Source organism: Sorex araneus, chromosome 5 (genome assembly GCF_027595985.1).
Source record: "Sorex araneus isolate mSorAra2 chromosome 5, mSorAra2.pri, whole genome shotgun sequence".
NCBI classification, from domain to species: Eukaryota; Metazoa; Chordata; class Mammalia; order Eulipotyphla; family Soricidae; genus Sorex; species Sorex araneus.
Window position 1 is genome coordinate 55,220,645 of NC_073306.1, and position 22,498 is coordinate 55,243,142.

At 58.7% G+C, this 22,498-nt stretch overlaps 1 protein-coding gene across 4 annotated transcripts in view; it reads right to left on the bottom strand.

Moving 5' to 3' along the window:
- Positions 1-1,867: 1,867 nt before the first annotated feature.
- Positions 1,868-22,498, bottom strand: part of PAX7 (paired box 7) — a 117,854-nt gene continuing 97,223 nt past the window's right edge. For all 4 annotated transcript variants that reach the window (XM_055139064.1, XM_055139063.1, XM_004603383.2 and 1 more), the window contains exons 8-9: positions 13,846-14,092; positions 1,868-5,779 (exon numbers count right to left, since the gene is read on the bottom strand). In XM_055139064.1, coding sequence (XP_054995039.1) covers positions 5,664-5,779; positions 13,846-14,092 — 363 coding nt within the window. In that variant the 3' untranslated portion in view covers positions 1,868-5,663. The remainder of the gene's footprint in view (positions 5,780-13,845; positions 14,093-22,498) is intronic.

The following is a 22,498-nucleotide window of genomic DNA, read 5'->3' on the forward strand; positions in this document are numbered from 1 at the left end:
TGCCTGGGAGACTCAGACACTCAGTCAAGCCACACTTGGTAGCGCGTTCCCGGTGATGCTAATGGGCACCTCTGAGACTCTGGGGGGCCTTGGAGACCAGCCTTTGTCTGGGTTTCTTGTCATGGCCACCTTCTGGATCATGGAGACCAGAAATCTGCAAATGCCTGATCAAGGAAGACCCCTTCCAAGACAAAAAAAAAAATGTGGCTGAAAAAGTTACTGCCAATAAACTCACCCATTTTCTACCATGGGTTTGGAGACAGTTGTGGGCCCACAGGCTGAAAACCACTGATCTAAACTGTTTCTAAGGAGTGTCTCGAAGTAGGGTCTGAGAGGGAGGAAGTGGCCTCAGGAGCCATTTCGAGTCATACCCGGAGTGAAGAGTAGAGCTTGACAAGTCCTTGACTCTCCCCCACCCCCTTCTGACTTCGTGGTACTTGCCTGGCTCTGGCAGACAGACACGAGACGGAACACGGCAGATGCTCAGGTCTGCCAGGAGCTGCCTGGATCCCACGGGCTCTACAGCTCTTCGCCCTCCAGGCCGAGTGAAGGGCAGGTAGGAGTAGTCCTCTAGGGGGTCTTAGACTCTGGCAGACCCCTTCTGCCTCCAGACACTGCCTTGGAGAACTTGGCTGTGTGGAATGGCCTTGGGTCCGGAGGAACATCTTATAGCCTCTGCTTATAGTCTTCCCCTAACCCTCCCTTCTGACTCAGCAGATCGTGCCCTGGGGTTGGCGCCCCGGGCACAGATGTGTGGTCTCTGCTGCTGTTTCCGGGGCCAGGGCAGCTGTGCCCTACCTTCTAGTTTCTTAAGCTGTGGATCATGACCCCAGCACTTAATGTGGGGATGGCAAGACACGGGCAGCAGTAATTGTTTTGTAAATGCACAGTGTGAATTAATTTGAAATTAATTCAAAAGCGAACGTCTTGGGAATCTGAGGGGGTGTCTGACAGCGCTCACAGTTTTGCATTTCCCGTGGGGGTCACACGTGGAAAGAGCTGAAGTAACTCTGGCCCAGTGGAGGCAGACGCTGCCACCCCAGCTCACGGACTCGTCCGCAGAACAGTGAAGTGGCGATGCTTGGCATAGATGCCCTTTTCCGTCCCACCACACCCCAAGGATAACCAGTCAACACTGACACGGTACAAAAGGTACCTCAGTGTAAGGTGGAGGCAATGTGCCACAGTCCCAAAAGCTGGACTGAGACTCCAGTTAACCGATTCCCGCTCTATTTTTCTTCCTTCACCCCCTTAGGAATTTCTCGATGGTCACCCCACCCCCACCCCCTTCCATTTAGCTGCCCAAGAAAGAATCCCAGTATCAGGGGCTGAAGAGAGAATACAAAGGTTTAGGCACTTCCTTTACATACAACGCGCCCAGGTTCAATGCCTGCATTGTCTGGTCTCCCGAGCACTGTCAGTGACACCCCACTCCCGACACTGAGCCAGAAGTAGCCCCTCAGCACTGCTGGATGTGGCCCTCAAAACCCAAAAACCTACCCCCTGTCCCCCGCAAAAGCCAAAGTTTGAGTATCAGGCTCCACTATGCTGGCCATAAGTGTTGGCACTCTCTCCCCTGCCCACCCAGATTTCACGGATTGGGAGTTGACCAGGAAAAATTGGGTAAAGAGAGCTGAAACTTCACCAGAGGCCTTAAGGAGCAGCTCCCCATCTGTGGACCAATATTGATGAGGCATCTGCTAGTGCGCTAGTGTCTAGTAGCTGTGTGTCGGGGGGCCCAGTGGGACATGGCATACGTGCAGTTCTGACCCCGACCCACTAATTGGGTCAGAGGGTCACCACCCCTCCATCCTATTTAGGGAAGCCCCACGAGAATAATCAATTGAGTACAAAAAAGCCTTGGAAATGCTTTTAATTTTTTTTAATGTATAACAGTTACGCCTGAGTTACAGAAGAAGCGCTTACAAGCAGGTAGTTAAAGCAAATGCCAGTTTTTCTTTCTAGTCTACTACTCCAGATAGCTGAATAAATTATGGTGCCATTATATTTAGCCACACAACCTCACACGCTCACGCCCACACCCGCATGTATACACCACTCACATGTGCACGTGTGCACATGCACACATACACACACACACACACACACACACACACACACACACTCGTTTCCACATGGGGGAAAATGGCTGTGAGTCAGCATGGAAGCAACCAAGTTGCAGTAACTAGAAGGAGGAATGTTCTAGGGTGCTACGTAGGTTATTTCCCAGGGAGGGGGGTTGGCCTTGTTCAAGCAGACAGAAAACGAGCTACACGGACATCTCTGAGTGTTACAAGATGGCGGCGGAGTTCCCCCACTTGGTCTTGGTTTGGTGCTTCTGGAGAAGAGAAGAGCTGTCGGCCTCCAAAACCATCCAGTCAGGCAGGCACAAGGGGCTCAGCTGGGTGAGCACAGACCCTTAGAAACGGTCCCAGAGAGTGGGGACAAGAAGTGTCACCAAGTTCTAGGACCCAAGTCTCAGAACACGGTGCCAGCTCCCCCCAAAACACCAGTGGGCTTGAACGGAGAGGGCCAAGTTCACAACCTGCCTTGTCCTCGAACCTCAGTTAGACCGGAAATCTGACCTTCTCAAGTTTTTCTTCTGGGAAAACCTCTTCTTTCTTTCTCTCTCATTCCCCCATCTCTCTCTCTCTTTCTCTCTCTCTCTTTCTCTCTCTCTCTCTCTTCTCCTTCATGTTCCTCTGGCAAAAGAATGGCAAAGGTAAATCAAGTAAAAAATAAGAATATAAAAGCATAGCTTGGTTCTTATACATCACCTTTTTTTTTCATAGCAAGAGAGAAATACCAAATGAAAAGACAAAGCGATAAAAATGAAAGAGCCCGAGAGCGCCTGGAATGTATAAACTGACACACACGGCATGTGGATATACCCCTACAGATGGCTCCTGGCACAAGCACGATACACACTGTGGGGAGGGGGTTCCTTCCTTTTTTAAGTATATATATATATGTATATATATATATAAAAGTCAACTTCCTATAAACGAACAGCACATCACCACATTTCCAACTAATGTACAATGAGCTCAGAAGAGGGCCTCCGACACCAACAGGAAGGAGCAACAGCTATTTGTGATGAGTTGGAGGAAACATCTCTTATTTGTGCTAAGGACTCTATTTACAGGGATGAGTGGGAGTTGTTTCTGGGCTGGCCTGGTTCTTGGGATCCAGGCCTTCTTTCTCGGATGGTGGTCACTCTTCAAGCGTTTGAGGCCTTCCGCCTTCCCCCCCAGCGTCATCTCTCGGGGGAAGTTGAAAGCTGCCAAGACAATGGCTGAGAGCGAGTTGGCCAGGTGTATGGACACACGGGTTTGAAGGACGACCCGCTGGGGTTAGGACCTCTTTTGGAGGAGTGTGGGGGCCCCTGACAGGGTGAGTCCCGTTGCCTACCAAGATGATGGACATAATGAGGAACTGTTTGGCTTATTCTGTTTCACCACAGGGGGAAAATATTTGAGATTGGTCCTAGCATTGGAATGTCGCTTTGGGGGTGTGGGGGGAGGCAAGGAGTCACCTGGAGTGGGGGCTATATGGGTTTGATGTCACCTGCCTGAGTTAACTTAGGGTGTAAAGAGACTCAGACGATTTCAGAGCTAAACCTCCAGGGAGGGGGAAGGATGGACCATTCATTCAAGGAATGTGGATGAAGAGTGTTGGTAGATCAAAAGGAGGAGCGGATTCCTGGCTGTAACAGTGACAGACGTAAGAGACTGGGTGGCCAGGGGTAATTCAGGATTCCTTTCTGGCCAGAGCTTGATGGATGGAAAGTCTCTTGCAGTGGCTGCTCCAGTTGAGACCTTGGCTGAACTTGACGGGCCACATGTCAGAATGTCCTCAGTTATTCACAGGTTCCCTTAAACCAGAGACATGAGCCCCCCTGGCCGTGGTCCGGAAAAAGCTTGATACTGTGGTCTGTCCTGGTCTCTGTGTCCCTGAAGGCCCCATGATCCCGTCTGAGGATGAGAAACAGGTGAGCCTTTGTCACAGAGGTGACACCATGCGAGAAGGTGTCCTGCCTTTGGTCCTCTCAGCCCCCTAGCAGGGAAGCACTCAGGTCGACCCCCAAAGCAGCATCCCTTCCCTCCAGGAATGGTTCAGTGGCTGAGGGCAAGAGGCCTGGGTTCGGCAAAGAGGTGGCCTTCGTGTCGGGCTGGGGGAGAGCAATTTGTTCCAGTCCTTGTGGATTCTGTGCCGTGTCTCGGCACCACTCGACCAAAGCAATCCGAGCATGGGTCATAATGATGGCGATAATGGAGATGCATGTAAGTCTGATGACTAGTTGGAGGGGGTGGAAGGGTCCAAGGGAGGGGTAGTCAGGGGCTTGAACCATTTCCCAAAGGCCTCAACACTCAGCGGGAAGGGCACGGGAGGGAGCCGCTGGAACAGCCCAGGGAAACTCCCCTCCTCTCCCCTTTGGAGCCTTTGGGGGCCCCCCTCTGCCCAAGGGCGGGGACTTAACAATCAGTCAGACCCGCCCTCACCCAGCTGTGCCAGGCCAGCAGACAGCCTAGCCTGTGGCTGGACGTGAGTCAGCACTGAAGGCTGGACCCTCTGGGTGAGACAAGGACCCCCTCTCGCCCCAACCTGCTCCCCAATGCCAAAGAGAACGGGGTGGTCTTGTCTGTGGGGCAAGAAATCTGCCGGTCTGAGAATCCTCCTTCAGAGTTCTGGGGGAAGCTAGTTACAGCTCCAGCTCCTTAAAGAGACAAACACCCGGGCATTTATTCCTGCCTCATTGCCCCCAGGACTGGACATGCAGGGAAGGGTCTGGACGGAGCTTGGTGAGAAACGGAACCTCGGTGGGCTGGGGCTTGGAAGGCATCGGGCCTTTGGCAATACATGGGGGAGCTCTGCTATGGCACCTCCTCTGAGACCCCTTGGACTCCCCACTGACACGTCCTCCGTGCGGGTCCCCTCCTGCTCTCCTCGGAGCCAGCTGAGAGAGCCTGGCCCTCCCGGTACTGGGCCAGGCAGAACCTTGGGTTTCTGCCTCAGAGCCAGTGGCCCCAGGTGGCCCGGTTGATCATCCCCCTAAGCAGGCTCAGACTGACAGGGCCACCCCCTGGTGAAGCCTCTTTCTGGTCGTCCCTGTCCCCTGCCTTGGGCAGATCCCAGGACCCCTAGCTGAGGTATGTAGGGAGGGTCCCGACGCCCTTGCAATGCCTGGGTTGGCTCCCTGGGAAGGTGCCAGGCTGAAGACCCCCTCTCTGCTGCAGTCCCCAAGTCCAGCAGAGAGAGAGAGGCCGTGGTGCTATCCCTGTGCCTCGCCAGCTTCCCCCCACCTCTGCTGGGGCATCCTCGGGAGCCAGATCCCCAGGGCTCTGGGCTCTCACCCACTCGGCATCCTCCTTTGGGAGCTCGGGGTGCTCTGGTCAGGGTGAGAGTGGATCATGGGGCCTTCAGGGACACGGGAGGCCAGGACAGACCGTGGCTGGCCAGAAGCCTCATTGGGGGAGAGCAGTGGGCAGGTTCCAGGGGGCACGAGGGGTGCCTCGCCACAGGCGAACACAAGGCAGGCTGCAGGGACGGGAATGGGCTCCTCCCCAGCCGCCTGAGACCCCGGAGCGGAGAGAGGACAGAGGCTGGGCAGCGTGGGGTCCGAGGGCTGGGCAGAGGCTCCGGCTGGAGCGCCCGCCCGCGGCCTAGTAGGCCTGGCCAGTCTCCACGGGCAGCAGTCCCAGCACGGCCGAGTGCTCCCCGAGCTTCATGCGGCGCTGTGTGGACAGGCTCACGTTTTTGGCCAGATAGTCAACAGCAGCTAGAGAAGAGAGAGAAAAGCCGAGAGATCAAGATTCTTTTTGCCTTTCTTCCACCTGCGCTCTTCCCACCCTCCCCCCCCACACACAGAGGCATCCCCTTATCATTTATCATCCACCCCTTTATCTATCATTTATCAATTTATCAGCTCCCTGCCGCTCCAGCTGTCCAGTCACATATGTAGACACACATGCGCACATGAATCCATCCACCATCGGTCCATCGTTTATCCGTTTATCCAGTTACCAGTTCACTTATCCAGTCTACCCACCTATTCATACACACAGTCCTTCATTCATCTGTCAATTGATCTATCCACTCTCTGTCCATCCATTCATCTGTCCATCCACCCGTTTGTCCATCTATCCATCTGTCCATCAGCCCAGCTTCATAAAACTCACCTTCGCCCACAACAGTTCCCCATTATTTACACTGTCACTGTCATCCCGTTGCTCATAGATTTGTTCGAGCGGGCACCAGTAACGTCTCTCATTGAGAGACTTATTGTTACTGTTTTTGGCATGGACTGGAGCGATGGCACAGCGGTTGGGCATTCGCCTTTCACTCGGCTGACCTGTGTTCAATTCCTCCGCCCCTCTCGGAGAGCCCGGCAAGCTACTAAGAGTATGGAGCCCGAGCGGCAGAGCCTGGTAAGCTACCCATGCGTATTGAATATGCCAAAAACAGTAACAATAAATAAGTCTCTCAATGAGAGACGTTACTGGTGCCCACTCGAACAAATTGATGAGCAATGGGATGATAGTGACAGTGACAGTGGCAGTGGTTTTTGGCATATCCAATACGCACAGGTAGCTTGCCAGGTTCTGCCGCGTGGGCTCGATACTCTCGGTAACTTGCTGGGCTCTCCGAGAGGGGCGGAAGAATTGAACTCGGGTCAGCCGCATGAAAGGCGAACGCCCAACTGCTGTGCTATCGCTCCAGCCCATTATTTACACAAAACCTATTATTTATCCAGTTCTGTTGTGGGTTCTTTAGGGTGAGACCAGTTATGTACACATTGTTGAAAAAAAAAATCAGTCCCTCTTTCCAATAAATCCTTTCTGTCTGCCTGTCCTGGGGAAATCTAGTGAGTCCCATGTGGTGCCGATACCAAGGAGGGCACCATCCTTCCCTGGACCCTGGGGCCAGCTCCGGAACAGGGCAAAAGTCCTTTCTCAGAAATCAAAGTGCCCTTGGGAGGTGAGCGCGGTCCCTGGAGGGGAGCTGGGCGCCGGCAGCAAGGTGGCTGAGACCTTCAGCCCTCTCAGTTCTGACAACCCAGGGGAGAGGCATGAGCGTGTGAGGGTGTGTGCTTGTGCACTAAGAGGGCAAGCAGGACTCTCTGTGAGGTGCTCAGAGGCGTGTCCACGCCACAGCAGTACTGCATGCAACATGTGCACAGATGTGCATGACGAGAACCACGGGGATGTCTATGTACGCAGACGCAGCTGTGCCCGGGAGAGGCCTGACAGGCGTGTCTGTGCATGTGAGTGCTGGGACAACCACTGGGCGTGCCCGTTCCAGCCTTGTACCCGTGTGCTCCAGTCCCAGCAGCCATCCAGAGGGATAGGACAGCGGTTCAGGTGCTTGCCTTGTATTTGGCCAACCCGGGTTTGATCCCCAGCACCCAGATGGTCTTCTGAGCTGCCAGAAGTGAGTCCTGAGGGCAGGGCCAGGAGTAAGCCCTGCGCAGGATGGCTCTCGAACCGAAACAGAACGGAAATGAAACAGCAGCAATTGGCCTGCTCAGTGCTTTGACTGTCATGTGGCCAAGGCCTCCTGGGGCCCCAAGAGGCAGCCTCTACAGCTGGGACGTGTGTCTGTGTGTGGCCAGTGCACACAGCTCCATACCCGGCACTGCCAGGGTGCAGAAGGAAGAGGAAGTTGGGGAGTGGCAGGAGGGACCTGAGCCGGGCCACCCCCTGCCCTGCCACCTGCCCCCCACAGTCCTCTACGACTCCAGAACTGGGGACGGGTGTGAAGGGCAGGGGAGGGGGGCAGGAGGTGATGGAGGCCAGAGTCGGGGAGGTCTGTCACCTACCCCAGACAGCTGTTGACTCCTGTGTGGTGCTGACCCCCACCTTTCCTAGCCGAGCCCAAAATCGTCCTCTGTAAAACTGGGATAAGAGGAGCCAGGGGGTTGACGCGTGGCTGAGGAGCACCTGAGGACACCCAGAAAAGGAGTCAGGGTACTCCAGGCCCCAGGGTGCTGGGGCTCATGGTACTTCCCCAGCAGATATGGGAATTATCAAGCAGAGTGACCTAGGAGAGGAGCAAGAAGGGGAAGAACGGCACATGCAGTTCACAGGGCCGTGCCCTCTGTCATGTGGAGAGAACAAGTCCCTGCCTCTCCCCGCTGTCACAAGGCCAGAATGAGAGATTGTGTGTGATAAAGGCGCAGCACACAGATTCCTAAAGGATATGCAAATGCCCTGGGGTCTTTAGGAGTATCTGGACCTTGTGTCCCTCTGCTTCTCAGCTCTAGGGCCTGAGCCCCTGTATCTGCAGTCACCCAGCCAGCTTGGCTACCGGGTGGGAAGGGCAAGAGTAGTGGCGGCTTTACTCTGGGGCTGGCTGGGTGAAGGACCTCACCCACCTCTGCCTCAGGAGCACGTTCCATCTCTGGCCACGCATCTCTGCTGTTTGCAGCCACCCTGTTTGGGAGGAGGGGAGATGGGGCCCGCACGGATGCTCAGGACTGCTCTGAGCTCTGGGCTCGGGGACGGTGCTGGGGATGGAACCAGAACCGCACTCGTCCAGGCTTGACCACGCTCCAGCACCAGCTCCGTGGGGAAGCCTCGCCAGCAGGGCCAGGCGGGAGCAAGGTCAGGGCTGGCCTGGAGGGGGCTTGCCTGACGCCCCTCCCAACTCCCCCAGCTCTGGGAGCCCCTGAGGACAGACGAGAAAACAGAGGCCCTGCCCTGGGCTTGGCCTCCCCATAAGGGCAACAGGGCCAGGAGGCAAACTGAGGCTTTCCAGGCAGGCCAGCTCCTAACGACCCCCAGGACCCTCCCCAGCTGCCTCCTACACAACGAGCCGCCTGAAGAGTAGCGCACTTTGCTGTGTCAGAGTCTCAGTGTACCCCACATCCGTGCCTACTTCAGAGGGTGCCAGGGATGGGCCCCACGGGGCCCAAGTCAGGAGACATTCCTGCAGCCGCAAGAGGCTCTGCTGAGCCCCCCTCCTCATCCCGCAGCTTGCCAGGCCCCGAGGCCAGTCTCCCTGGCTCTGCTGGTGGGTGGGCTGGAAAGGCGAACCCGCCAGGCACCCCCGGTGGCCCGCGTGACCCCCTGACCAAGCACCGACTTCAGGTCCCCAGCAGCTCCCACGATTCTTCCAGCATCCCCACGGCTTTCGATCTGGGGCTTCTCATTTTATAAAGGGGGAAACTGAGGCTTGGGAAGATGGCGGGCCCAGAGGCACACTCAGCCTAGGGATGGGAGGAGCCCGATGCGTCCTGCTGCCATCTCTGCCCCTCTGTCTTCCACCTAGCCCCTCCGAGTGCCAGCCACAGCCTAGCACCCAGGCAAAACTTCCCGGGGCTCTGCCAAGGGGGGCCAAGGAAGGCCCCAGAAGTCCACCTTCCCTGACAACGAGGGCCACTTCAAGGACACCCGTGGCTCTGCCAAGCCTGTGTCTCCCAGGGGTCGAGCCTGGGTGGGCGAGGGCAGGGCTGTGACACTTCTCATGACGGCCTCTGTCAGCAGCCCGCCCTCCCCGTCTCTCTGTCCCTCCGTGTCTCCCCTCCTCTGCCTCGCGCCTGGGCCCTCAACATCTCAAATTAGATTAATCGGGAGTTGGCAGGAGCTGTGGCCGCGATGCCAACCGGTAAACAAATCTCAGCCGTCAGTGCCTCGTCAGCCCGCGGCCCCAGAGGAGGACCCTTCTAGACACAAATTCTTATTAGACTTGTCAGATCTATTAAAATTCTTTTCACACTTCTGCGTTCTATCAGCCCCATCATTAGTACGGCCCTGGCCTCTGGGAACACCAGGGCCATATCAATCTGCCTGGGGCCTCCTCCCTCCCGCCCCCACCCCCAGGCACCTCCAGGGGAGGGAGAGACAGACAGAAGGACAGAAATGGAAAAGAAGACGTGGCAGCATCCCACAGGAAGGCAGAGGCCCTGGAGAGGGGGTGGTCCCTGCCGCTGGCCACCCTGGATCAGGGTCCGCTCCAGGAGTGCAGGGAGGAAGGATGGGCGGGGGCGGGGAGGGGAAGGGCGGGGCCTTGGCGGGGTGGGGCGGGGCAGGGGGCGGGGCTTGTGCAGCTGGATTCCCAGGACTGGGGTATCTCAGGCCAGCCAGGCTCTGGGCTCCCAAGCCCTTCTGTGCCCAACAGGAAGGAGCCCCCGAGCCCTGCCTAGGGGGTGTTCTGAGGACGAAGGCATCGCAGAGGCTCAGTCCACAGCCATCTCTCCTCACACTCTGTCCTTTCCGTGTGGACCCTCTGAAGCCACGCACGGCTCAGGAAGGCTCAGGGAGCACTGTCCTGTGTGTGAGTGTCTGTGCCCGTGGCCCTGACTGTGAGCCCGCCCGCACGCGGGTGTGTTCGGGTGTGCGTGTGACTGAGCGTCTTCAGCAGGGGTCTCTCATTCGCTTATGGACCGTGTGACCCCTAGCAAAGGTCCTCCCTGCCCCCCGCCCCCGCCCCCAGGAGCCTCAGCCTCAGCCTCGACCACCAGCAACAAATATCTATCTTGGATTTTGTTTTGTTTTGTTTTGGGGTCACACCCGATACTCGGGTTAGTCCTGGCTCTGCACTCAGGAATTACCCCTGGCAGTGCTCGGGGGACCATATGGGATGCTGGGATTCAAACCCGGGTCGGCCGCGTGCAAGGCAGACACCCTACTCGCTGTGCTATTGCTCCAGCCCCTTGGATTTTTTTTTTTTTTACTGTTGTTTGTTTGTTTGAGAATGTTGCGATGCCAAGGACAAGCCCTTTGCCTACTGTCTGATGGACTAAGCTCACATACGCGCCAGATGTCAGCCAAGGGCAGATGAGCCAAGGCCTCACCGGGTAGCTGAGGGCATCTGACTCTCGTCCATGGACGGCGGGAGCTCAGCCCCCAGATCCCCCGTAAGTGGGACAGCTGGTCAGTGAGAACATGTGTCCTGGGCTGTCTCCGAGCCTGAAAGGGACAGTGGGAAAACTGACCCGAATCTAACCCTGGGAGCCCATTTCACAGGTGACAAAGCTAAGTCTCAGAGAGGCCAGGGGCTTGCTCATACAAGAGAGTGGCAGAGGGGTGAGCTCGCTCAGCCTCGGGTCCTGCCCAGTCCCAGTGGAGGCCAAGGGATGGGGCTCTCGGGGAGAGCTGGAGAAGGGGTGCGGGAGGGGTCCTGAGCTGTGCCAGGGAGGGAGGGGCCGGAGGGTGCAGAGGAAGGGGAAGTCTCTGTCCAGTCTGCCCCAGCGGGCGGGAACAATCGCGCCCGTCCCGCCTCCTGGGCCTTTTCCCTTTTGATCCCCCCCTCCCGCGCTGCCCCTTCGCTGACTTTGGGGTTAATTTTATTTCCGACTCGGGCAGACGCCCCTGGCGTGGGGCAGGGTGCTCTGGGTGTGACTAACGCCTGCCCCGGGCCCGGGCTGCTGCGGGCGCTGGGGCCGCTCTGAGTTCTTTATCAAGAGCATGTGTGTCCCGCTCCATGCCGGGGAGCACAGGCCGGGCCCGGGGGTCGCCCGAGCCCCTCTGCAGACACTCCCGGGTGCGCCCCCCTCTCAGACCTGCACGAGCAGACACTCGCCACGTCTCAGCCCCACCCGCCACCCCCAGACTCACACACCACACGTCACAGGCGTGCGCTCCCCGAACACGCACTCACAGAGGGGTGCCCAACACACAGCTGCCCGTGTGTCCACAGGCCAGACCCACACCTCTGCACGGTGACATGTGTGAGCACAGGGCCCCCGCACACAGACCCTCGGCCCAGTGCACATGGAACACAGGTCAGTCGTGTGTCCACGTGCGCGCACACGCACCTTCACACAATCACCCACCTGCCCGCTGACACCTAACACACGTGGGAGTGCCACCTAGCCCATGTGTTCACGTTCACACGCACACGTGTGAGCACGCACATAGCCAGGGAAGGGGTCGCAACACAGCAGGAGGAGGGGGCCGGCCCAGCTGGCCCTCATTTAGCCGTGAAGGCCACGGTGGTGTGAGCGGGACAGGGTTAGTGTGGGGGCAGGAAGTAGGGGTCAGGGGGGCCAGGCCGGGGCCCAGGCGCAGCCGGGAGAGGACGCCCGTGGGCTCGGAGGTCGCGCCCTCTCGCCACACGCCCTTCTGATGAGTTTGACACCAGCAGGTGAGGCTGTGCTGGGAGGTGGGGCAGGCGGGGAGCCCGGTGACCCCAGGGCCCTGCCCGCCAGCTGGAGGCACAGGCCAGGCCTGCCCTCTGCAGCCGCTGGTGTGAGGAGGGGCCGGCCCTCCATCTCCAGGCCAGGGGTCAAGGGAGGGACGACTGCAGTGGGCACCGGGGGAAGCCAACCCTGAAGTGGGGGCAGAGAAAGCGCCAGAAGCAGAATCGGGCAGGTTCCCTGGCACAGGCCTGGCCAATCTCCCCGGCCGCCACTGCCATGGGGTGGGCACTTGAAAGGTGGGCGCATCGGTGAGGAGTCCCACTGGACACAGCAAATTGTATTTTATTTAACTATCTTAAAAACTGAAATCTGGGGCCGGGGAGATAGTGCGAGGGTCGAGGTGCTTGCCTTGCACACAAAGACCCTGATTTGATCCCGGCACCACCAGGAGTGACCCTGAGCACGGAGGCAGGAGAAAGCCCTGAGCACCAACAAGAGTGGCCCCCACACAAGGGCAAACAAAAATAACCTGAAATTCTACTTAGTTTGTAGATGGGAAATGATTCAGCATATTTGGGATAACCGGGACATACAAATCTCTGACCTGAGTTGTAAATCTTTATGAGATTTCAATGCAGGTCAAGTATCTCCAATAAAAACTCCATATGTAGGTTGCAATGGGTTGATACATGATAAGTCGGTGAAGAAATTAAAATGGTAAAATAAGAGGGGATGATCTCAAAGAGATTCTATTCAAGGAATATAAAAAAAAACTCATTCATGGTTGTTTATGGATTATCTGTTGAAGCAATCACCTTTTGGATATGTTGGGTTAAATACTATAGTTCATATTTAGTAAAAATAATTCCACTTGTTTCCTTCTATGCTTTAAAATGTGGCTTCTAGGGCCAGAGCGATAGTGCAGTGAGCCGGGCACTTGTCTTACATCTGGCCAACCCAGATTTCATCCCTGGCACCACATTTGGTCCTCCGAGCTCCTCCAGGAGTGATCCCTGAGTACAGAGCCAGGACTATGCCCTGAGTGCCACCAGGTGTGACATCCCCCCCACCCACACACAAAAAAAACTAACAACAACAAAATTTAAAATGTGGCTACTATGAAAAAAACCTGGTGGACGGGATGCATTGAGCTGTTAGTGCTTCAGGCTTACGCCTGGCTCAGAGCTTGGGAGGGGGTACTCCCAACAGTGCTCAGGGGACCAGGAGGTGCCAGGGGTCAAACTCAGGCTTCCTGCATCAGAAGTACACACTCCCTTGAGACACCTCCCCAGCTGCTGCTAGAGCATTTTAAATGACATTTGTGGTTCAGATACTTCTGCAGGTCACTTTAAGGCGGTGAGCAGACGGGGGACACCACCCAGTAGCCTCTGGAGGCAGTAATTCCTCCTTTCTTTTCTTTTCTTTTTTTTTTGGTTTTTGGGTCACACCTGGCGATGCACAGGGGTTACTCCTGGCTCTTCACTCAGTAATTACCCCTGGCGGTGCTCAGGGGACCATATGGGATGCTGGGATTAGAACCCGGGTCGGCCGAGTGCAAGGCAAACGCCCTACCCACTGTGCTATCACTCCAGCCCCCAGTAATTCCTCCTTTCTGAACCTCAAAACCCCTTATCCGTGCAAAGGCCCCACACAACGTCACCTTTTGGCTCCTGATCGATAGGAAGCCCTTGAATGGGGCGGAAGTTGAGGGGGGGAGGTCAGGCAGAGAGAGGGAGGGGGCCCCGGGGGCACTGGACACTCACTCTGGCCGTACTGGCCGTACTGGTAGCCAGCCACGGGGTCCACGCTGTAGCCGGTGGTGCTGTAGGTGGGTGGGCAGTAGGACTGGGAGGTGGGCAGGCTGTCTCCCGGCTTGATGGAGTCGGCCCTCTGGCTGCAGCTGGCCGAGATGGAGGTGGCCGAGTCCAGGCCGCCGTGCAGCGGGGAGATGGAGAAGTCGGCCTGCGGCTGGGGCGGCACCGCGCTGGGGTTGCTGAGAATGCTCATCACCTGCAGAGGAGAGAGAGTCAGCGCTGCAGAGCCCTGGTGGGTGCCACCGGGCGGCCCCTGGAGACACTCCCAGGGCACCCCGTCACGTCCAGGGCCTCAGCACGGCGGGCGTGGGACAGACAGCGAGCGGTTAGTGAATCCCAACCATCGGGGTCTCCCTCCTCTGAGAGCTCTTGGGTCCGGGCCTCGGTGACCGCTCTCTCCCTGCACCCACTCCAAGGGGCACCTGGCCGCTGTCTGCTGAATGCACGACGTCCCAATGGGGTCGTGCACAAAGGACCCAATTGCAGATGTCTCTCCCTTTGGACAGGGACTGTGCCTCTCCCATCAGACTGGCATGTGCCTTCCTCATCTGACTCCAGATCCGTTGGGTATGTCTGGCGTCACGTGCCCCTGGGCCCTCTTGTCACGTCCCCTTGTCCCTGGGTAGGCGTGCTCTGTTTTTGTTCTCGGTCCCTCGAGCTTTGCCCCGACACTAATGGCTAATGCTTTCCTGCCCCAGTCCCCTGACCCCAGCCCTGATCCTGGCAGCTCCAGGATGTCTGTGAACATCCCCGTGACGCCCCCACCGCCAGCCTTAGCCTAATTTCACAAAGGAACCTGCCGTCCATGCTGGCCACTGGGATGCAGAGAGAGAGGTCTGACTTTAGAAACCGAGCTTAAGGGACCTGCTGTTGGCTCCTGGGCGTGTTCTCTTAGTCGATCAGCAAACACTGGCCGCAGGCCTCCCTTCGTAACAGACATCAGAGCAGGAAGAGCTACAACCCCTGAGGAACCTTTGGGTGGGTCCCAGTCCACAGGGAAGGGGGAGTGTCTGGGTCTGGGTGAAGGAGGCGGTCGGCAACAGTCCATCCAGACATGGAGTGGCGAGGGTGTGACGGGGCCTGTTGCCCGGTGCCTGGGCACTCTGGGTGGAGAGGAGAGGGAGGAAGGACCTCCAGGCAATGCGGCCCCTCTGTGAGGCAGCACGGGGGCTGGGGGGGGCAGCCTTGCTGAGAACCTTCTAGGGCAGATCTAAAGAAGCAGGCTCAGGGGCCGGGGAGATAGTACAGTGGGAGGGCGCTTGCCTTGCACGCGGTGGACCGGGGTTCGACTCCTGGCATCCCACAGGGTCCCCTGAATACCACCAGGAGTGACTCCTGAGCACAGAGGCAGGAATAAGCCCTAAGTGTGAGTGGGGGCCACAGGATGTGGGCCCCCCAATACACATACACACACACATACACACACACACACGAGACACAGGCTGTCATGCCAGCCAGGCACACTGACTGCGGTTCTGACACACTTGGGAGTTACTGCCCACTTGATGCCATTGAAGTCCCCTATCCCCCTTCATTTCTGCGCCGGGGTCACTCCCAGCTCAGCGCACACAGGGTCTCGTGAGGCTGGAGGTGTGAGCACGAGCTCGCCAGCCCACTGTCCCCCTTCTGCTTGCCCCTGCTCGGAGCACCAAGGCACGGCCAGGGCCAAGGGCACAGGCAAGGAGAGGCACCAAGCCCCTCCACTTCCGGTGTGGCTGTGGGTGTTTCTGACCCGCCGGGAAGGGCATGGTGGTGGCCTGTCACCCAGGGTGGGGGGGACGTACTAAGTGCCCAGGAAACAGTGCTGTCAGCTAGGCCCATCCTCCGCCTCCCTCTGCCTCCCCCGCACCATGAAGTCACGTGACCCTCCCAGTCCGGGGCCCACAGGCGGGCCTGGCCCATACCTGAGAAGGGAAAGCTGCCCGGCTCTGGGCATGCAGCCTGGGCCCAACCGGACCCCCCTCGCCTGATACCCTCCGGCTGACTCTCTGGGTGAGTTTCAGGCGTGGGATGCTTTAGAAGGCTCCGCAGCTGGGGGTCCCCTGGACAGCTCTTGGGGGCTGGTTCCGTATAGACAAGCCTCAGCCCTGGAGGGGACCGCTCCTGTGCCTGTTCCCTGGCCCCCAGACACACAGGCCAGGCGCTGAGCTGGCCAGGACACCCGTGTCCCTGCAGCTGCCAGGCCCGCCAGGACAGCGTGTGGAGCCGCGGGACACAGGCAGGGACACTGAGGCTCGCTTTCCACCGAAGGCGAGCGTGTGGCAGCTGAGGGGGCTGGGGGGGGGGGCTACAAGCAAGGTGCTGTCTTGGGAAGCTGAGGTCTCAGACTCACCGTGTCCAGTGCACTTCAAGGGACCCGTGGTGGTAGGGGTCCCGAGAGACAATGCAGCAGGCAGAGTATTCGCCTTGCCGGTCTGGGTTCGATCCCCAGACACCCCTAGGGTCCCCTGAGCCCGCCAGGAGTGATCCCTGAGCACAGAGCCAGGAGTAAGGTCTGTGCCCCACTGGGTGTGACCCCCAACTTAAACAAAAAACACAATAAAACAGAGGAACCTTGGGGAGGGGGAAGCAGGCTGGCGGGCACGGTGTGCTCCTCGTGTCGAGTAAACGGGGGACCTAGCAGGCCAGTGACCCTCTTCCCGTTCCCGTCCAGTTTCGATGCGCTTTCCGTCTGAAACGAAGAGTTGCTGCCTCCCAGCACCCCACCCCCCCTCCCCAGAGGGGAGGCCAGCCTCGAGGGAAAGGCACGTCTGTTCTTGAGGGTGCTGTAAGGCGCAGGGGGGTCTCAGGGTGGGCTGCTAATGCCAGGGAGCCCCCAGATCGAGCCTTTCTGCCCACAAGGCACTAAGTACGGGAGCCCATGGAGATGGGGGGCGAGGCCCGGGCCAGGATGGATGCGGGGGGCCCAGTTCTCTCCCTGCAGACAGACGCCTTCGGGGGGCCCTTGCCGTGCTACGGAGCCCCCACAGGGCAGAGGGCAGAGGCTCCCTGGCACCCGCTCTCCCTGCCGGCCCCACTTCCCCACCCCTTCCTCCCTGCAACCCCAAAACAGCTGCTGCGGTTTCCTGGGACGTTGGGGATGGTGGTGGAGGTGGTGAGCAGGCAGGGCGGGGGGGGGGGGGGCCCGGGCACACCTGGCCATGCCCAAGGCTACACCTCGCTTCGCACTCGATGGTCACCCCCAGCAGTGCCTGGGGGACCCGGAGATGCCAGGGATCAAACCCAAGCCTGCCGCAAACCCAAACACGCGCTCTGGCCTTTGGAGTTGCTGCTCCGGCCCTCCCGAAGACATCCTTCATTGTCCACTTATTCATCCAACAAACACGCGCACGAGGCAGACTGCAGACAGGAACTGTGAGGCCTGTGGGGGCAGAGAGCTGGCAGCCCCGCTGTGACATCGCCCGGGTGGTGCCTGCCACACACGGCAAGCTCAGGAAATCCCTGCCACATTCCCGCCTGCCCCCTGGTTCTTTGTGGAGCCCCTCCTGAGGGGCAGACCCCGATCCTGGCCCCAAGTATACAGCAATGTGCATGAGCGTCCCCATGCCACTTGATGTTCACCAGTCTCTTTAAGCAAGTCGACCACCAAGAATTGAACAGGCCAATCAAATACCTTCTGATGCTGATGAATGCTGGGGGCGGGGAGGGGGTGGTAAGGGAGGCAAATGGAGCATCTAATAAGGCCTCCCCAAAGATGTGATATCCAGTGACATTAAAAAGAACCAGCCAGCCATGGAAAGACAGAACCAAAGAGCTTCCCGGCTGCAGAATCAGCACGTGCAAAGGCCCTGAGGTGGGGACATAGCCAGCAGGTTCGGGCAATGGTGAGAAGGTCAGTGAGGAGTGTAGCAGTCTCGGGTAGAGCCCAGCACTTTTGAGGGAGTGGGGGGGAAAGGTGATCTGCTGCAGCTTGGACCCTGGGTCAGTCTGCTCAGAAACTAAGTGTTCAGATCCAAGGCTCTCCCGAAAGGGAATTTCTCCAGGGGGATTTTTCTGGAAACATCAAATCAAACCCACATCTGTGATGGATCTCTGTGAACGGAAGTGTGCAGGATCTACTCGCTTGCTCGGGAGCCCCAGGGGGCTGGGCTGGGGCGACTAAAGGGCTTCCATGTCGCCCAGTTCCCCCCTCTCCTGCCTTTCCCACACAGCAGGACCCAAACGCAGGCAGCGGAGAAAGCGGTCCCTGTTGCAGAGGGGGAAACTGAGGGCTGGAGGAGGGGAGAGGCAGCCGAGGGGGTAGACGGGACCTATCGGGCTCCCTCCACCTTGCTGTGCCGGAGGGGGTGGAGAGAGGGGTCCGGGGTCCGGGGCTATGGCTGCAGACCCAGCCGGTCTCCCTTTGCCGGTGGAAGCAGGAAGCCATCGCCCTCTGCGGGCCCCGCTGAGGTCCGGGGCCTGCAAACTTTTGAACTTGAGGAAGTCCTGGTCTGATGCGGTAATCCCCCCCCTCAAGAATGCTCAGGCCTCTCCCCGGTGGGTTTTCCTCCTTTCCCGGTGACCTTGCTTTCGCTAATGTATTACTTCTTGGTGCGTTACCGTTACTAACTCAAAATCAATACCGACCTCCACATCTGTAAGGGTTTATCTGAAGGCAAATCTCGGGCTGTCCGTCAGGCTGAGTGACAGCCATCCCTCCCTCCCCCCCACCCCACACCCGCCGTGGCCCCTGCCCGCCCCCCAGCCCCTTCCTCTGCCTCTGCTCTAAATCAGTCCCAGCCTCCACCAGACTAAATCAATAAGGGGCCCGGCCTCACCCCGCCTTCCGCTCGCAGGTTTGGGGGGAGGCGGGGGCTGCGGTGGCCCCCGTGCCAGACCCCGTCCACATCCTCTGCTCGCTGCCCCCCTCCCCCGGGACACTCCAGCGAGCTCCCCGACTTTAAAAGAAGGGGATGGGAGAAATGTAATTAATTCCCTCCGTGCCTGAGCTGGCCCCGAGGGCCTGGGACTGAGGAGCTGGGCTGCCAGAGCTGCACCTTCTGTGATAACCGAGCGTGGCTCTGGGAGCGAGGCCGCAATTAGGAGGGACGCTCACCCTCACCGGGCACCGGGCACCGTGGCGGGGCTGGGTGGGCGGCGGGGTGGGGGAGGGGTGCGGCCAGGATGTGGGACCTCACGTGGGGGGCACAGAGGCAGGCAGGCCCCGCCAGGCCCCGCGCAGCCGAGCCCAGTCTGCCCCGCGCTGCCGAAGGGACGCCGAGGCTTCCCAGGGCTACCCGGGGCGCCCCTCGGGCGGGCCCCGACGGCCGGGCATCTGCATCCATTCACCGCCAAGCCCTGCCCTGGACCTGAGCCCACTTCTCTGGTTTCGGGGCTCCGGGTTTTCTCCTCTGTGTAATGGGTTTGAAGCTACGTGGCTTCCGTCTGGGGGGACGGGGCATTAACTGAGTAGGCGCAGTGTGGACGCGCAGACAGCGCCAGGGGCAGCCTTTGTTCCTGGGGCCTGCGTGTCCCCTCCCCGCCCCCGCCTGGCCCGAGTTAGCAAGTCGGAGGGCGCCCTCCCAGGCAAGGGCTGTGTCTCCTCGTCTTCTCCCTGAGGCGGGCACACTGTGAGTGCCCACTGGGGCACAGCCACCAGGAACAACCCCCCCCCCCCGACACACACACACACACACACACACACACACACAAGCACAGGGAGAAGTTGGGGCCTGCCCTGAGAAAGTGCAGCCACCGTCCTCGGCCCTGCACAGGCTCCCTGCCGGCGTGGGCATCCGAGGACCAGGACCAAAGCACACACAGAGATCTGGGGGTCCCCCGGGATGTGTCGGGACAGGCCCACAGCTGCCTGCACCATGGGAGGAGCAGGGGTCCCAAGCGGGAGGAGTTCCCGACACCTCCTGGTTGTCCTACCAGCAGCTTTCCACCCAAACCCCGGGAAACCCTCTCACCTGCACACAACAACATGCGTGTGTATGTATATGTGTGTATGCGTGTATGTGTGCGTATGTGTACATGCATATGTGTATGCGTAAGTATATATGTGCTTGTGTGTGCATGTGTACTGTGTGCATGTGCATGTATGTGTATATGTGTGCGTGTGTGTGCATTTATGTGTGTGCATGTGTGCGTATGTGCATGTGTGTGTGTTTGCGTGTATGTGTGTGTATGTGGCAGGAGCAGGACTCCTGTGGTGCGCCCCTGCCCCTGCTTCCCACACACCCCTCCAAGCTCACACACCCACACAAGCACACACAGATGGCCACAAAGCCAGGAGGTGCCTATGGGGTGGCCTCTGGGGGAGCAGATGGGGAAATTGAGGCTCTAGGGAGAGTGTCACCATCCATGCGGTCCTGTGCCCAGGGGCTCCCCCAGCCCTGCCACCTTGGGGTGGGGCTCCCCAAAGACTGGGAATGCCTGGAGAGGCAAACGAGGCCCATCCCCTGCCCCAGTCCCATCTCCTGTTCATGGGTCACCTTGACAGGCATGGAGGTGAGGCGGCATGTCCGGGGGGCAGCTCAGCCTGCTGAGGGGGAGACAGGCCTGGTCCCGCTAGCCAGGGGTGGGCTGCACGTTCAAGTGGCAGGAACTGTATCCACAGACCAAGAATTGCCCAGTTCTTGGGGATAATCCGGTGCTTGCCCCAAACCCAAAGGTCCCTCTCTGGCCAACCGTGAGCTCCCCAGGGCAGGATCAGGGTGAAAGCAGGGGGCAGGGCTGCGTTAGACCAACAGCTCTCCCCCCCCCCCCCCACACACACACACACACGCACACAGACGCCCGCTCAGGCCCTGCAGCCCCACACTCCTGATGCCGGCGCGTAAGGGTGTCCGTGCCCACCTCTGCGGGCCCCAGACACACATCACACAACCAAGCGCCCCCCCCCCCCCCGCCCATCCACTGCTCCACACCGGGATTAGTGCCGAGGAGACGCACCCAGCCAGCAGCCCAGCCCGCTCCCTCGATCTCCCTCCTGCTTAGTTCTGCGCTAAGAGGATCTGGGCCCCCTCCCCTCTCCCTGCCCCCTGTGGACAGCAGTAATGGGCTTCGGGTGCTGACTTTGAGCTTCCAAACAAGATTTCCTGCAGGCGGCCCTGTCCCCCACCCTCCTCTGCCTTCCATCTCTCCGCTCTGGGCCCTTCCTCCCCTGCTCTCCCACCACCTCCAGCCCCCACGGCAGCCCGACCGGGAGAGCGGGCGCCCACGGGGCGAGGGGGGCGGGGGGGCAGCAAGTGCTGGCTCCTTCAACACCACCCTCTCTTCCGCCAAGCCGCTCCGAAGCCTGACTGCTGCCGTTCGCTTGCACAAATGCCGCGCCTGACGCGCTCCCAAGCACCTCCTGGTGCCGTCCCGGCTGCTCTCTCCAGCAGGGCTGTCTTCTGGACCCCCTCTTGGTGTCTGGGCCACACCCGCAGTGCTCGGGAGCTAGCCCTGGCTCTGTTGCTCAGGGATCACTCTCAAAGTGCTGGGGGAACAAACCGGGGTTGGCGCACGAGAAGGCTGTAAGTCCTGGACCGTCTCTTCAGCCCCATGTTCCAGTGAGGAAACGAAGGAAGCACAAGGACTCGCCTAGAATCACCTGGGGCTTGGGTGGCGACCGTGCGGCAAGAACCCTTGGCCTCTGTGTTCTAATCCAAAACTCTGGCCCCTGCACCTAGATGTGGTCTCTGTGTACCACGGGCAAGTCTGGTCATCCGAACAGACCACGTGTGTGTCTGTATGCACACATGTTCATGGGAGAAGTGTGCACATGTGTGATGTGCCCATGTGGCACGTGTGCATTTTCTGTGTGTCTGAGAGCCTGCCTGTGTGTTGCGTGTGCATGTCTAGGTATCTTGCCCACGAGGATTGCACATTTGTAATGAGCATGTATATTTGGGGGAGGCACACACCTTATCTGACTCTCTAGTTGATCTCACAGGAAACCTGGGGACTTGAGATGCTCGGAGAGCACTTGACAACACCTGGCTGACTAATGTCTCTGATTAAGGTGTGGGGTGGGGGGAAACATGTCCTAACTTCCATCCGGTGACCTTGTCTTCCATGTGGGACTTTAACAGACCAGAACCCCAGAGGCTCAGGAGAAAGACTCCGTTGGACTGGACAGAAAAGGAGGTGAGCAAAATCTCTAGCGAGAAGGCATTCAGCCAGGAAGCCGCCAGGAATCTCCCAGTGAGTGGAAAGGGAGACCCCAAAGTTAAGCCCCAAAGGCTGGAACTCTTGGGTTGGCACCTCACCCAGAGGAGACTTTCAGCCCTGAAAGATGTACCCTTCTGTCCTGGGCACAGGCCCATCCTCAGGCTGAGCTTGGAGTGGCCTTGGTGCTCTCTGTGCTCAGAGTAGCCACCCAGCTGATATGGATGGATGCATGCATGCATGCATGAATGAATGAATGAATGAATGAATGAATGAATGAATGGCCTTACATGCATTGCCCTAGCCCAGGCCTGTCATAGAGCTGGCTGAATGAAAATAAAGGTTTTGTGGCAAAGTCCCATAAGTGTCATACCCCTCAACAATCGCAAGGGTCCCTCCCTACCCTAAGGAGGCTGAGTTCAAAAGATGGTCTGAAAGTGGGAGGTTAGACCTCTGCTCATTGGCCAAAAGATTACTCTCTCTCTCTCTTACATAAACACACACACACACACACACAGACACACAG